The 14137-nt window shown below is 37.9% G+C and overlaps 1 protein-coding gene across 1 annotated transcript in view; it reads left to right on the top strand.

Annotated features, from left to right (window-relative positions):
* Positions 1-1079: 1079 nt before the first annotated feature.
* The window catches only part of LOC140335545 (prolyl endopeptidase FAP-like), a 61339-nt gene continuing 48281 nt past the window's right edge, over positions 1080-14137 (top strand). Inside the window, exons 1-2 of the mRNA XM_072418247.1 lie at positions 1080-1261; positions 2463-2544. Coding sequence (XP_072274348.1) covers positions 1256-1261; positions 2463-2544 — 88 coding nt within the window. The 5' untranslated portion in view covers positions 1080-1255. The remainder of the gene's footprint in view (positions 1262-2462; positions 2545-14137) is intronic.

Genomic DNA, 14137 nt, shown 5'->3' with positions numbered 1-14137 from the left:
ATGCATATTGTAGTACGTCAGTACAGGAGAGGTGAAGGAAAGACTGGGATTCACCTTTAACAAAAGATAAAAGAGGCAAGGCAAAATTGACAGGTTTTCTTAATAGAGTACTCCTTTCCCACTGGTCCTTACCCTTCCCCTTGTCCTGCTTAGCTGCCATAGCACTAAATCTGACCCCATGTAAACTCTAGGATGTTAATGCTTTATAGAGGTAAAATGCATACAGAAAAATTGTATTAGCAGTCAGAGGATTTAGGTTTGCCATCCCCAGGCTTCTTTTACATCTTGGATACACCAAAATGAGGATGCCCAAACTTCTAACTCAGTTACGCTTAGTAGGTTAAGGGCTCCTACCCAACATAATGTGTACCAGTCACCCCTTTCTGCATTCTAATATAAAATAAAAACAATCCAACTACACCAGTGGGAGCCCCGCATATTGACCACAGCAGGTGTGCAGGATCAGATACTCACCCATAGAGTGCACATGAGATATCAGGAAACCTAGGTAGTTTGACACACACACACACAGTTGTGGCTAGAGTACCACCTTTTGTAGACCTTTAAATCCAGTAATCCAGTAATGCAGCTGGCTCTAGCAAGTGGTGTTGGCCCCAGATCCATCACATTGGAGGTCAATCAGCCACAGTTCAATGAATCCCTAACAACCTCTGGAGGAACCCTGATTGAGAAATACTGCTCTAAAAGTTGAGTGTAATAAATGTGTTTATATTTTATACATACCGTATACATTTTTTCTTTAGCTTACCCTATATAGAAATAATTGCTCCATGTTCCATGACCTTACATACACTGTATCCATTCTTTTGCTGTTACATCCAATGCAGTCTCTTTAGGGTATGAATCACAGTGTTTCCCTAAAAAAATGTATTTTTTAAACTGCTCTAAACTGCTGATTTTATTGCTTTCAACCCTGGAGGTTTTGCTAAAGACATATGGTAATGATTTCATCATTTGCATCTTGGTGTATCAAACTGTTGAGTCACGGGAAGGATATATATTAGTGTCAGAAATGCAGTTGCACTTACGCTGGACAAACGGTACAGTCTGGATCCGCCCAGTGTTCTTTCAAAGCGAAGAACGCCCATAAAGTCTGTTTTTAATTTTTTTTTTTTTTTTATTCTGAAAACTTTTGAGTCAATTTTTAGGGCACTGGGTTAACGCTGACTGAATCACAAGGAAACGTCTGCTGTTCTGCACTTCACACTCATTCAAAAGCAACTTCCAAGCAAGTATGAAGGTGAGTGGCCTTTTTAACTTTATTTGTTATACACATGACTGTATGCAGAATGATTTATGGGACTCCTAACTTTATAGGACTAGAAAAGGGAACAATGAGCTAAAAATAAACCATTTAGCAGATAAAGAAATGTGACTTTGCCAGGTCTTTCTGTATCCAGATTAACAGTTTAGAGTGTTGTACAATGTTAGATTTCAGTGCAGAAAGTTTGGAGTTCAAGTGATACACTTTATTGGCTACTATATGTTAGTAAACATGCATGCTTTCAGGATTACTTACATCCCTTTTTTCAGCCTTTGTTCAATACTCTAAGTCATGCTGAAAGTTTGCAACTTATTTTAAATTATTCTGCCTGCCTATGTTCTAAAGCATGTGTACAATTCCCACTTTTCACAAGCAGAATGCATGGGTACGTCATATCCTGTTTAGAGGGATTGACATGTGAGGAAAAAAGCATTTTGTTCTTTTATTTCATCTGTTACTGGCAGTGTTCCTGGTTTGTTTAAACTGCATTTAGAAGCGTATCTTTTCTTCACTGGACATAAAATTAATCATTACTTATGCAGAGGATATTCTGAATGCTTCTGGCTGGATCATCCACTGTGAGATAATAAAACTTAGTGTGTTAACCTTTTCAGGTTTTTATTTTTCTAAAAAAGGATTCAGTTCCTACAAGTATTAATAGTGTGGCAGATGTATAGAAAGAAAATCCTTACCGTTGTACTCTTTTGAACTCCAAGCCTTTTTACATACTTTTTAAAGTTCCATCTTCAACTGGGGTCCTGACATAAATGCCTTTACAATGTATCTAAATGTATTCAATTTTGTTTTAAATAGAACAAGAATTGTTTCCCCTTTCAGTTTTTTATCACTGTATGTGTGCCCTGAAGGGAAATTTTACATTTGTTCTGGTTGGTGCATTTAGTAGCACTGCGATTTCAGAGCATAGGCTGTCTATGAAATAATTTGGGACATTCTCTATTTTTGAGAGTAACATATTGCACCCTTCTGTATTACTATCATTCCTGTTTTATTTTTTTTTTGTAACCTTTGGTAAATGAATTCTCTATTCCTGTTTTAGTGATAACTCAAAATGTTGGACTTTCCCATTACTTTTGGTTCCTGTGAACAGAACTGTTCCTACACCACTATAGTAATTGAATTCAAGCCTCTCTGATTTGATTTTCTTTCTTTCATCCAGACATTAAAGGTGATCGTCTCTGCTGGAGCTGCAGTGGTTCTACTCATAATACTTGTGGTCATGATTGTGCTCCTCAATTCAGGTATGTGGACTTTTAATGAATGAATGAATGGTACAATGTTCTGGTAGCATGCAAATATACTGACCGGGTTTTTGCTATGTTTTTATTTATTGATGAATTATATGTTATTGTTTTTCAGTAAATTTAATGTTTCATGGAAAACATTAAACAGCACTCTTCAGTGCTGCATAATGCAATGCCCAGGTTTACCTAAAAATTCACAGTTTACTCACTCCCCATGGTAAAAATTGTGCAAATATAGTTCTGATGGCTCTGGATAGCTTCCTTTATGGATGCCCTGGTATCATTTCCACACCTCCTTTGCCAATCACAGAATAGAAGATCTTCCATGATTGGAGCATATAAGCATCACAGTGTGCAGTCAACGAAAGCCACAGTGATCTACTTATATGTGCAAATTACAAATAAATCCCGTTTGTATGATTTCTGCACATTCATACGCAATGGGCTTGATTTATTAAAGCTTTCCAAGGCTGGGGAAGATACAATATCATTGGAGAAGCTGAGTAATCCAGCAAACCGTGAATGGATTTCTTAAAAAAAAAATTGCTATTAGTTGGCAAAGGTTGTTAATCTGGAGGACAGATACATTCCAAGTTTCCTGGATCACACAAGTTCTCCCATGGTTCTCTCCATCTTCTCCAGCGTCGGAGAGCTTTAATAAATCAGGCTCAATGGGTTTAACTTGTGTGCGCCTGTATGGTAATGGTAAGTAACTCACCTTTCCCGTTAGCATATTTATTCCTACCGGAGATCTTGAGTCCACAGTACTGCTGTTTGTTTACATTCATCCACCAGCCCCATTGAAGTCTATAGGGCTGTATTGCACAGGCATAGCAAAAATGGCACTAGACTTGACAAACCCTTAGATCATGGGTAAGAATAAATCTTTATAGGGAGTTAATTTTGCTCAGATAAAGAGGACACAAAGGTGAACTGCACTTTATATGAAAGTCCAGTTTTTTAATTAAACCCCAGGTTTTGTTTTATTGCTGTCTGTTGTTTGTTTTATGGCTACCTTTTACACATCCTAACCTTTTGTCACATCCTAACCCTAAAAAAAGGAGAAATCTTACAATGGGGACACATAACAAGAGTCTGTTCAAAAAAAGTAGCCTGTAACAGGTTTTATTATTTTGCAGCTAGATTAGAGATTTTTTCTGATTGGTAGCTGTGGATCCCACACATTGCACATAACCTGTATGCTTTATGCAGCATTTTTCTCTACTTACACAGATATATAAAAGTTGTAACTCCTTTAAGACCATTCCTAAAGCCATGTGTCCTAAGAGGTTACCTAATGCTTCTGATGTCATAGCTGGAACAACACAACCGAAGGAATATTAGCTAGAATGTGTGAAGGATTCAATAGAACACAATGTGCAGGATAGGTCATGTATTACATTTTCTATAATGCCATTGTTTAATAAGCAAGATTTTATTAAACCATGTTTTGTGGAAAGCCTAAAATGACCCTGGGCTCATAAAATGAAGATTTTCTCTGTTACAGAGAATGCTAAGAAATGTTGTGCCTATGCACTACCTGAGAAATACATTGGTTATGAATTTCTCTAGAAAAATATCAGAGCACTTCCTAGTATGTGAGGGTGCCTATGTTCTCCTGTGCGCTAATAGTTGTATATTTACAGTTTGAGGTCTCAGGCACTTGCAAATGTTAAAAGTTTTGAGAGAGAATGGGTTATGTCACTGCTCTTCAACTCCGTGTTGTAGAGAAGAGAAAACAAAGTCCTACCTCTATCAAGATGGCTGCCCATACACACAGAAACACAGTGCAGAATAGATGTGGCCAAATTTGTCTCTGTTCGATTCACTGACAGTTTGTCAAATTGACCCCAGTGTTCATAGCCGAACTAGAATCCTATTGAAATCAATGACAGGAGTAAATTTAGCCGACATTACACAGAGCATGGCTCAGGTAATTGAGACTCTGACAGTTAGCCAACTAAATTCCCTGAGCCATAAAACTTTGTTTTTATTAAAAAAGCCCTCCCCACAATAATAAAAACCTGAACCTTTAGTAAGCCTAGGACCTTCCTGGATTGGAAATGGAGTGGAGAGTGTGTGTGCCCCTCTCCTATCCTTAAAAGGTCCTCTTCAACCTGGTTTCCCCAAATAGGAAGGGTGCAAAGGTGTGTAAGCCCCCTTCCCTTTTGAACAAAACAGACCTCTGCCTACCACCAACAGTGGCAAGGATCATCAGTCTTCCCCACAAACTAACCCCTGTGCTTTGGAGGTATGTAGGTAGGGGGGCCTATTTGAAATCTGGATTTTCCTTTTAATAAGGGACCCCTAGATATCTGCCCCCTCACCCTGGGGAAAAAGTACAGGGGCACACAAGGGGTGTGCCCCTGTACTTTTTCCCCAAGGATTGGGGGCAGATATCCATTCCTTAAAAAGGTTAATGACAACACACTGTAGAAAAATGAGTAAAGGGGACTATGTACCTCTGTACTCATTCTCCAGGGTGAGGGGGCAGATATCTGGGGTCCCCTTTATTAAATGCTAGTAAGCAGTGCTTTACCTTCTGCTTATATATTGGAACTTACAAAGTTGTGTTCCTTTTTAAAGCAAATATATATAATTGTTAAGAATATTACTTAGAACTTCAGTTGATCAGTCACCAATCACTTGTAAAAGGTATAAGAGGTTTCACATTGTCTCTATATTTCACTGAAAAGTTTACACATACATTGAATTACAACATATGTTTATAGCATTTGCATTTTCTAGATAACAAACATAGCGGACTCATTTAACCATTTCTACATATCAAATATCCTTGTAGAAATCTGCAGATTCAGATTGTTTAGGAAGAAATAATTTATACTGCGGAAGGGATTTGTGTTTGGCAAAAATGAAGAAGGAGGAAAGAAGGAAAAGATGTTACATTCTGTGGTCAGAGAAGAGAAACATACAGTAGACAGTGGTTTTGTGAAATACTTTGGGGTTGATGTAAAGAGGCAAGAGAAAATGAATTTTCACCTAATTTAGTATGTGCTGTATGCTTCAGTAAACCAACCCCTTTTATTGGCTCCAAAATTGTGGTGCTTGATAGGCCTTCTGAATACATTCAAGCTCTCCTAACCACAGCTTAAATAACTAAGGTCATGTTTACACATTTCTTATGCTGAACTAAATGTTGCATTTTTTAATTGGGTTGCAGAAGAACATCAACTGATAGTTGTGCATAGATGGAGTGCCGTAGATGGCGTGTAGCTTGCACCTACATGAACATGTTCTTTTTTTGCATCCGTCTCCTACTGAAACCAAATAATAAAGTGCAACTCATTACAGATTTTTTACCTGCCCCTTTTCACCCATAAATTTGCAAAATCTTCCTAGATATATGTTTTGATTCTAGAATGTCAACCATTCATAGTGGGTTCCTCTTCCACCAAGTTATCTTTTTCTCCAGTGGTGGGGGTCCTTAATTCTGCACAACAGAATTCATGTGCCCCTCTGAGCTTACCCTGTGCCGCCCTATTGTTTTAGGGCACTCCTTTTTATTCAATATACTTGCTTTAAACCCATGCTGCAAACTCCTAAGTGTATGATGCTGGATCGTGATCAGCAAACTCCCACATACTTACAACCTTGTAACAACATTTTAGTGTCCCAATGCACAAAACCAGGTCTATAAAGGCTGGATTGATGAGTTTGGTGAGTTGAGTAACTCTTTTTGGGGTAAAAGCGATATACTTGTAAGCCAAGGATTCTCCTCCAGCATTAGTACCTTACCTTTAAAATGAGCACAATTTCCTGTAGATACAATTTAAAGTTTTATGGAACTCTTTTACAAGAGGAGTTATAACCTCAAAGGGGGCACTCTAAAATAATACTCATGGTTTCGGAATTGGATATCCAACAAGCTCACAAAGGTGTGATGACCAGGTGACCACAAAATCTGGTCCATATACAGTTAGTCCCTAAGTTAAGGACATCCGACATACGAACGACTCCTAGATAAGAATGGGGCTTCCCTGCTCGTTTGTGTGCAGGACAGAGGCTTGAAGGGAGAGGGGGGTGGTTTACATGATTTGCAGAAGAAGTCTTTTGCTAAACACTGCTGAGACTGAGCTCTTCTGCAAGTATTGTAACTCTTTAACGACCAGGACAAACTCTGCAGTTGTTACCTTTTGCATATCAAAGCACTGCTTGCTCCAAAAGTTAATAAATGTCTGAGCTCCATAAAGTTTTTTTTTTCTTACTTTGTTTGTGATTAATTCACAGTGAGGATTTTATACAGTAACAGTAACCATGCTGCCTAATAATACTTGAGACAAACATCGAGCAAGTAATGCCGGGAATTGTAGTAGCGGCATCACTCCCGTCCATAGACCAGCGGCTTCTCTGCCTATGCGGCCCCACATTGGGCTGTTTTATAGACGCAGGGAATTGTAGTAGCGGTGCTATTTCAGTTTCAAGTTTGGCCCGCGACTTTGTCTAAGTTTTTAATTTTTGCCCACGATGTATTTGAGTTTGACACCCCTGATTTAGCACAAAGTCAGCTATTTTGAAAGAATTGCATATATTTTACCAGAAACAGAAAACATTTTTTTATCCAATTATTGTTTTCATAAAAGGTATAAGGGATTTCAACATCATATCTAAATTCCATTGAAAATCTTACACACACATTGAATTACAACATTTTGTTTGCAGCATTTGCACTTTCTAGCTAACAAAACATAGCTGAATCATTTAACCATTTCTACATATGTAATAGCTTTGTAGAAATCTGCAGATTCAGATTGTTTAGGAAGAAATGGTTTAATACTGCTGGAAGGATGTGTGTTTAGCTTCACCAAATGTGCTGAGAAGGAATAGACGTTGCACTCTGTGGTCAGAGAAAAGAAACATACAAATGACAGCAGTTTTGAGAAATGCTGTGAAGTTGATATAAAAAGCAGGAGAACATGAATTTTCATCTAACTTAGAGAACATGCTCAATTCCTTCATTAAAACAGCCCCTTTAATTGTTTCTAGAGGGTGCAAAAGGGGGTGCATGATAGGCCCTTTGATCCCAATCAACAATCAAGGAATCATGCTTACACATTTGTTGAGATTTGTACTTACCCAAGGTTGCGTGTACTTTTTAGGTTGCAGTGGAACATTAACTGATAGCTCCCCCCCATACACATGCTAGGCTGGGTGTGCAGAGATGGAGTGCTGTAAACCTATGTGAACATGGTCATCTTTTGCACCCAACTCCCAATGAAACCAAAGATTAAAGTGCAGCTCTTCACAGCTGTTTTCTCTACTGCTTTTATCTGTACCCATTCACTCCTGTACTGTACATTTTTTTTCTACATATATACCTTGATTTTAGAGTTTCAGACAGTTGCATACCAAGTGGGGTCCTTTTCCACCAACTTTTATTTTTCTCCAGTAGTAGGGATTCTCAGAGAGCCAAATCTACGTACACCTTTGTAATGCGTCATTACACAGCCTAGGCTCACATGCTCCTCTTAACTTACCCTTACCCTGTTTATGGCAATGTTTTTTAGTCCACATGCTGCATGATGATACAGTCCCAAAAGGTGGCCCCTAAGTGGTTTGAATTATGCAAACTTGTACTGTGCACTTCCAACCTTATAGAACCTTTCAGGAAGTCCCTTTCCAAAATGGTTGTGTCCTCATGTACAAACCCAGGTCCATTAAGAATGCTTTGATGGGTTTGCTGTGGGGGACTTGAGTAGCTTGCATAAAGCGTTCACCCTAATTGTTTTTGTGTACATTTTTTTTACAATTGATTGTAAGCCAAGCCTTCTCGTACAACATTAGTACCTTACCTCAAAAATGGGCACAAATTCCCACAGACACAATTTAAAGTATTGTGAAAAAGCCTTTATAAGTAGCCATAATAATAAAAAAAATGTTTCACTTTTAAGTTTTTAAAATTAGATCATGATTGCAGAAAAGGACAGGTGATGTCCTTTCTGCAATATTGTGTCTTACCTGCCAGATCGCTTCGCTTAGTGGCAAAAAGCTGGGCTGCTTATGTGCACCATCAGCTTTGGATGCCTGGGAAACCTGGCTTCCTTTACCTATGCTGGGATAAATAAACTGGAATGAATGTTACGGCATCCTAGCACAGTCAATTGAAATGGCCAAATATCATTCGGAGGAGGAAGAAGAGAATGAAGATGGTGACACCCAGTGCTGGTACATGTACAGGTGAGCCGGCTGAGATTAGTTCCGCTTTATGAATGGCTGTGGTTTTGGAATGATACAGTATGTTCAATAAGCTCACGTACGTGATGGCCAGGTGATTACAAAATTTTGTCCATAGAGTGTATCATCTATGCCTAGCAGTACTTTGACTGGGTTGGTCAAAGATTCTCTTATATTTATAGGAACTTTTTTAACATTTAATCAGGCATAGAAATGGTGTCAGTTTTTGAACAAGAAAATGGCACCCCTAAACGCCAGTCTTTTGAGAACTGGAAGTTCTTGGTGGCAGCTATGAATACTGCCTGAATGATCAAGAAAGTGGCAGGCAAACTGGCAGGATGATAGACAATATTCAGATCCACCCACTTTCTAGTAATTATTGTTTCATTACTTCTTTCATCATAATATTCATAGGGAAAAACTGAGATCAATGTTTTTTCATAATATTCTCATAATTGCACTAATTACTTGTACATGACATTAGCTGCACATTATTTATCAAAGTGTCACGTATTGGACTGACCACAAGATTTAGCACAGGGAGTAAGCTATGCATCATTTATCATTCCACAGTTGCACATCGGATATAACAGAGTAGGAATTTTGTTGTTTATTCTTGCTGGTATATGTAAGACAAACACGTTCCACAGTATAGTTTGCCCCTTTCTTTATAATAAACCAATCATTTAAGGGAATTCATACAGGATATACCATACCATATATATATCTACCATATATATGGTGCATAGATATAAATATAAATGTATATAAATATATATGTGTCAGATTTTGAAGTTGTATTTTCATATGTAGTCAGTAGTTAAAGGTCTTCAAATAAATTCCAGACCCTATTTTTCTCCTCTGTTGAAACTTGTTTACAGAGCTTAGTAGCTCAACTTTAAAATACATACACTGGACCTGATTTAGGAAAGCTCTCCAAGGAGAAGATACACTTTCATCAGTGAAGCTGGGTGATCTAGCAAACCTGCAGTGAATTTCGTCAAAGTAATTTGCTATTTGTTAGCAAATGTTTTCAATCCTTGACTAGATCCATTTCAGGTTTGTTGGATCACCCAGCTTTACTGACGGAAACAAACATGGGCTCACCCAGGGGTGGACATAGGGAGATACAAAGTGTGATCCCGCACGAGGGCCCCATAATGTTCTCAGTCACAAGGGGCTTTATGTCTGCCTCTGGCCCCATCTGTGTCCATCTGTGCTTCTTTCTACATACCACAGTAACATTACATTATTTATATACTGTACATTATCATCTCACCTTGCTGGTAAGAGCTGCAGTACAATCATTACTATACTAACAGAACTCGAAACTTTTTTGGGGGTAGACCTTAAAGCCCATTAAAAACATACTGAAATGAAAGCTGCTCTTGACCTCGGCTGCAGTCTATGGATATTGCACTGCATATTTTAGAGTTAATAAACCCTCTTTACTGCAATACTAAGTTTACCTATACCAATACTAAATTTTGCAGTACTTACCTTACTTAAAATATAATCTGTGTTTTGACGTGCATAACACAGTAGGTTTACTTTAATAGGAAGAGGCTCAGCAATGATGCCCACAAGACGTGGGCGGAATGGGGATGCCACTGGATTGGTGAATATGCAGGAGAGCTTGCCAGATCACATCAAATAAAATTGTTTCACATGCTGGGGACAAAAATGTTGCTTTACAGCCTAAACTGGAGTTGGGCTATTTGTGCTAACTGTAGATTACAGAAAATTTGGGGGTCATTGGGGAAAAATGACTTTCATGAAATGGAAAATAAAAATCAAATCAAACAAAGAACTTCTTGAACATATGGTGTATTTCTTGTAATAAAAGACTATACATAGCTATGAAGTTTATCAAGGTTAATTGAAATACCAGATATCATATGTTCTCACCAGCATCTGTCTACTTCCTGATATTCATATTTCATGAAGTATGGCTGAAAAGCAAATATGTAGTAAAAAAATACATATGTTGAGCTGGGTATGGCTCTTGCTGGCCTAGCAGATTCTTCAGGAAATCTGAATGCAGACTGTGGTTGTATTTTGGGATGTCTGCCAGATGGCACCAGCTGCTAAGCTTCTGCAGCTGTTGGTGATTGAGCACTATGTACAGGGCAATCCTGGTGAATGTCTAAAAAGCTTCTGATCTTTTATTACACGAGCATCATGTTTCAAGTTTGCAAAATAGAAGAATGGTTGAGAAAATAAAAAAAAGGAAATAATTTTGTAACAATTACAACTTTTAAAAAGCATGTGGTTTTCTTTGAATTAAAGTTTGAAGTTTTGGTTGAAAACACCTTTTTATAACATCATGGGGGTTGAATTGTGTTGGACATTCATTCCTCATAGGTTTGTCTACAGTGTTTCATTTTTTTTTTTTTTTTTTGCAGGACGATTGGTACTGTCACCTTCAATGTATTTTTTTAATGTTTATTTATGTACATTTTTACACTTTTTCTATGTGGCTTTAATAGTTTACATTACGGCTTTACGGTTGACTAGTATGACTTGTAGTGTTCCTATTCCATTTTCCTTTGTTTTATTATGGACAAATATAAGCCTGGGGCACATTGAAGACATCATGGGAGTACAAAAGTTCCATCAATATTTACTCCCTGCAAGAATCAGGGGAAGTGGAAACTCCATAAAACTACCCAGCAGAATGCCTCTGGGCCAGCAACAACCCCCACCAAATGTCAGGGTCAGCAATAACCCCACTAGTAAGTCTAGGGACAGCAATAACGCCCAAGTGTCATAAAAAACCCAGCACGTGTCTCAACCAGCAATAACCCCAACAAACTTCAGGTTGAAGCCAGATCAGTAACTCTCAGTAAGTGTCAGAGCCTGCAATATCCCCCAGTTAGATACAGGGCAAGCTATAACCTTCAGGAAGTTTCATGGCAAGCAATAATCTCCTGCAAGTGTCAGGGTTAGCAAGACACCCTTAGTGGATTACAGGACCAGCAATGTCCCCCATTATTAGTGTTCAGAATCTGTTCTCAGTAAATGTACTTACCTGATCACCGCCACAGCTGAAAACCCATTCCCCAGTTTCCTATTGCCCATATAGTAATCCTACCTGCCTCTGTCACAGATGAATATTATTTGTGTAAAAAATACAAATCCCTGTTTTACAGTAGTTAATAATAGTGGCAACTATTGCTTGGTGAGATCATGTCCTGTTGAGAGAGAGAACTGTACAACTCAAAAAAGTTTATCTGTCAAGTAGGGTCCACCGAGTTTGTTTACTTAGAAATTAAAAGCTTATTTCATTCATCAAAGAATCATAGCAGGTAGTTGATTCAGCATCCTTCCAGTTAGCAGAGACGCCAAGGGAAATTAAAATTAAGTAAAAAAAATAATTCTGTACCTCTGAGTAATAATGCCATTTAATCTATCTTGTTTTAATTCCTCTTTATATTGTATTCTTTCCAGTAATCTGTTCAGTGTTTAGTTTTAAAATTGTTGACTGGTTTTTGTAAAAAAAAAAAAAAAAAAAAAAGTAGGGAAAATGTGTTTCCACATTTTGATTTTTTTTAATAAATTATTATTATTATTTTATTATGTTTTAAATAATTACATTTTTATATAAAAACTATGTGTTTTAATGCACATTGGTAAATAACTAGAGATCCATTTGAGGACCCCTTTACTGATTTACTACAGAAGGGATGTACACTTTTCTTGCCCCATGGGAACCACACCAATAGGAATATACGATGATTGAATCCTTGAGACTCTATCCATATCCAAGATATTAGTTCTGTCTGAAATTGTCACGTTAATCTTCATTAAATGTAATCTTAGGGAATTTTGTTGGGCTAAATATAGCACAAACATTATTTATTATGTTTTGATGACAAAGTTGGATTTTTTAATTGCCAGCAATCATGAATTTCATGGTTCAGTCCCATTTTTCTGCGACCAACACCTTCCTAGGATCTCATTTAGCATGCCAAGCTGTCATCATAAGTTTTACCTCAATTTATGGCAACAACGAGCAAAATGACTACTCGCGAAAAAGGCGTGACTAAGGGATTTATTTTAATTTTATTTTAATTTGATTTTATTTTATAACAGTTTTCACCCAGGATTCCAGCAACTGTTACCCAAAATTTACACATGGGCGTTCAACATAAGTGAGTTTCAACCCTAAAGAAAACATACCTGGAGGCCCAGTATTGGGCATACACGCTGTCTGTCCCTAGCATTAATGCAGCAAAGTTTGGTTGGTACAGCCCATCTGTAACATTTAAAATGTGTAAATAATTTTGTAACTTGTTGCTTCTGCCACAAGATCTGTTATTTTTCCTACTTCTTAGCAAGGTGAAAACGTTGTCTGTTCTGCAGTGTAATCTATCAACAGCATCGTCACCCTGTATATAGGGCGTAAATGGGCATGAAGTTAAATGGACTTTACATAAGAAACAAATAAATCAAATCTTTACCCCGTCCTTTACTACCATTTTTAAAGCGGTTATTGTACAATTTTTGTTTTCTTTTTCTTTTCAGGAAAAAGTTTGAAATGGTATGATTAAATGGTGACCATTGTAAGCATGATTGAACCATGCCCCCCATAAGAGCTTTCCTGGCCAAGTGGTATTTTTTTTTGGAAGGCAGCAAAGAATAGAGGTCCCCAAGCTTTGGGGACATATATTTAGGTTCCATCAAAATCTTTTCAAGTCCTCCAATGGGCCAGTCTGACCATGATTGTAAGATCTGTTGGCAGAGTTCTGAGTTCTCTCAACTGCCACTTTCAATTTATATCCAAAAGAAAGTAAAAAATGGCAAGAAAATAAAAAGGATTGATATACTGAATACTACCATAGCAGTTATTGTCTGCATACAGTTACTATATATTTTAGATGTCATATGTATTATATTTTGCTCTAATGGGCCTTAAAGGACAGTGCATACTGCAGTGTAAAATAATGCATTTTCCCCTCCCTGCTCCACAGAAAATTGCTTCTGTGCGGCTGGGAAAGGCAAGCAGCACCGCAGGCAGCCACATTAGCTTTGGTGCAAATTTTCAAAGAATAACTGCACAGCCAACTGTCACAATGCTTTTTGGAACCACGCCTCAATTTGCTGAAGTAACACGCAAAACTCCCAACTAGAATAAGAACACGGTTGAGCTCATGGCAGAACAGAACTTCTGTGGATCACCGTGAGTCTAAGGTAGGACCCTAAGTTGAGGATCAGTGGAATACACAGTTAAACCACACATAAGTATAACATATAACTGTTAACAACACTGTTATTCGGCCTTCCCCTCAGGCACATTGTCTTGGTGTCACCTTTGACTCGGCCCTCTCATTTACCCCCCATATTCAGAACATTTCCAGGTCCTGTCACTTTCACCTACGCAACATATCAAAAATCC

Source organism: Pyxicephalus adspersus, chromosome 7 (assembly GCF_032062135.1).
Source record: "Pyxicephalus adspersus chromosome 7, UCB_Pads_2.0, whole genome shotgun sequence".
NCBI lineage: Eukaryota > Metazoa > Chordata > Amphibia > Anura > Pyxicephalidae > Pyxicephalus > Pyxicephalus adspersus.
This window is presented reverse-complemented; position numbering and strand designations above follow the sequence as displayed.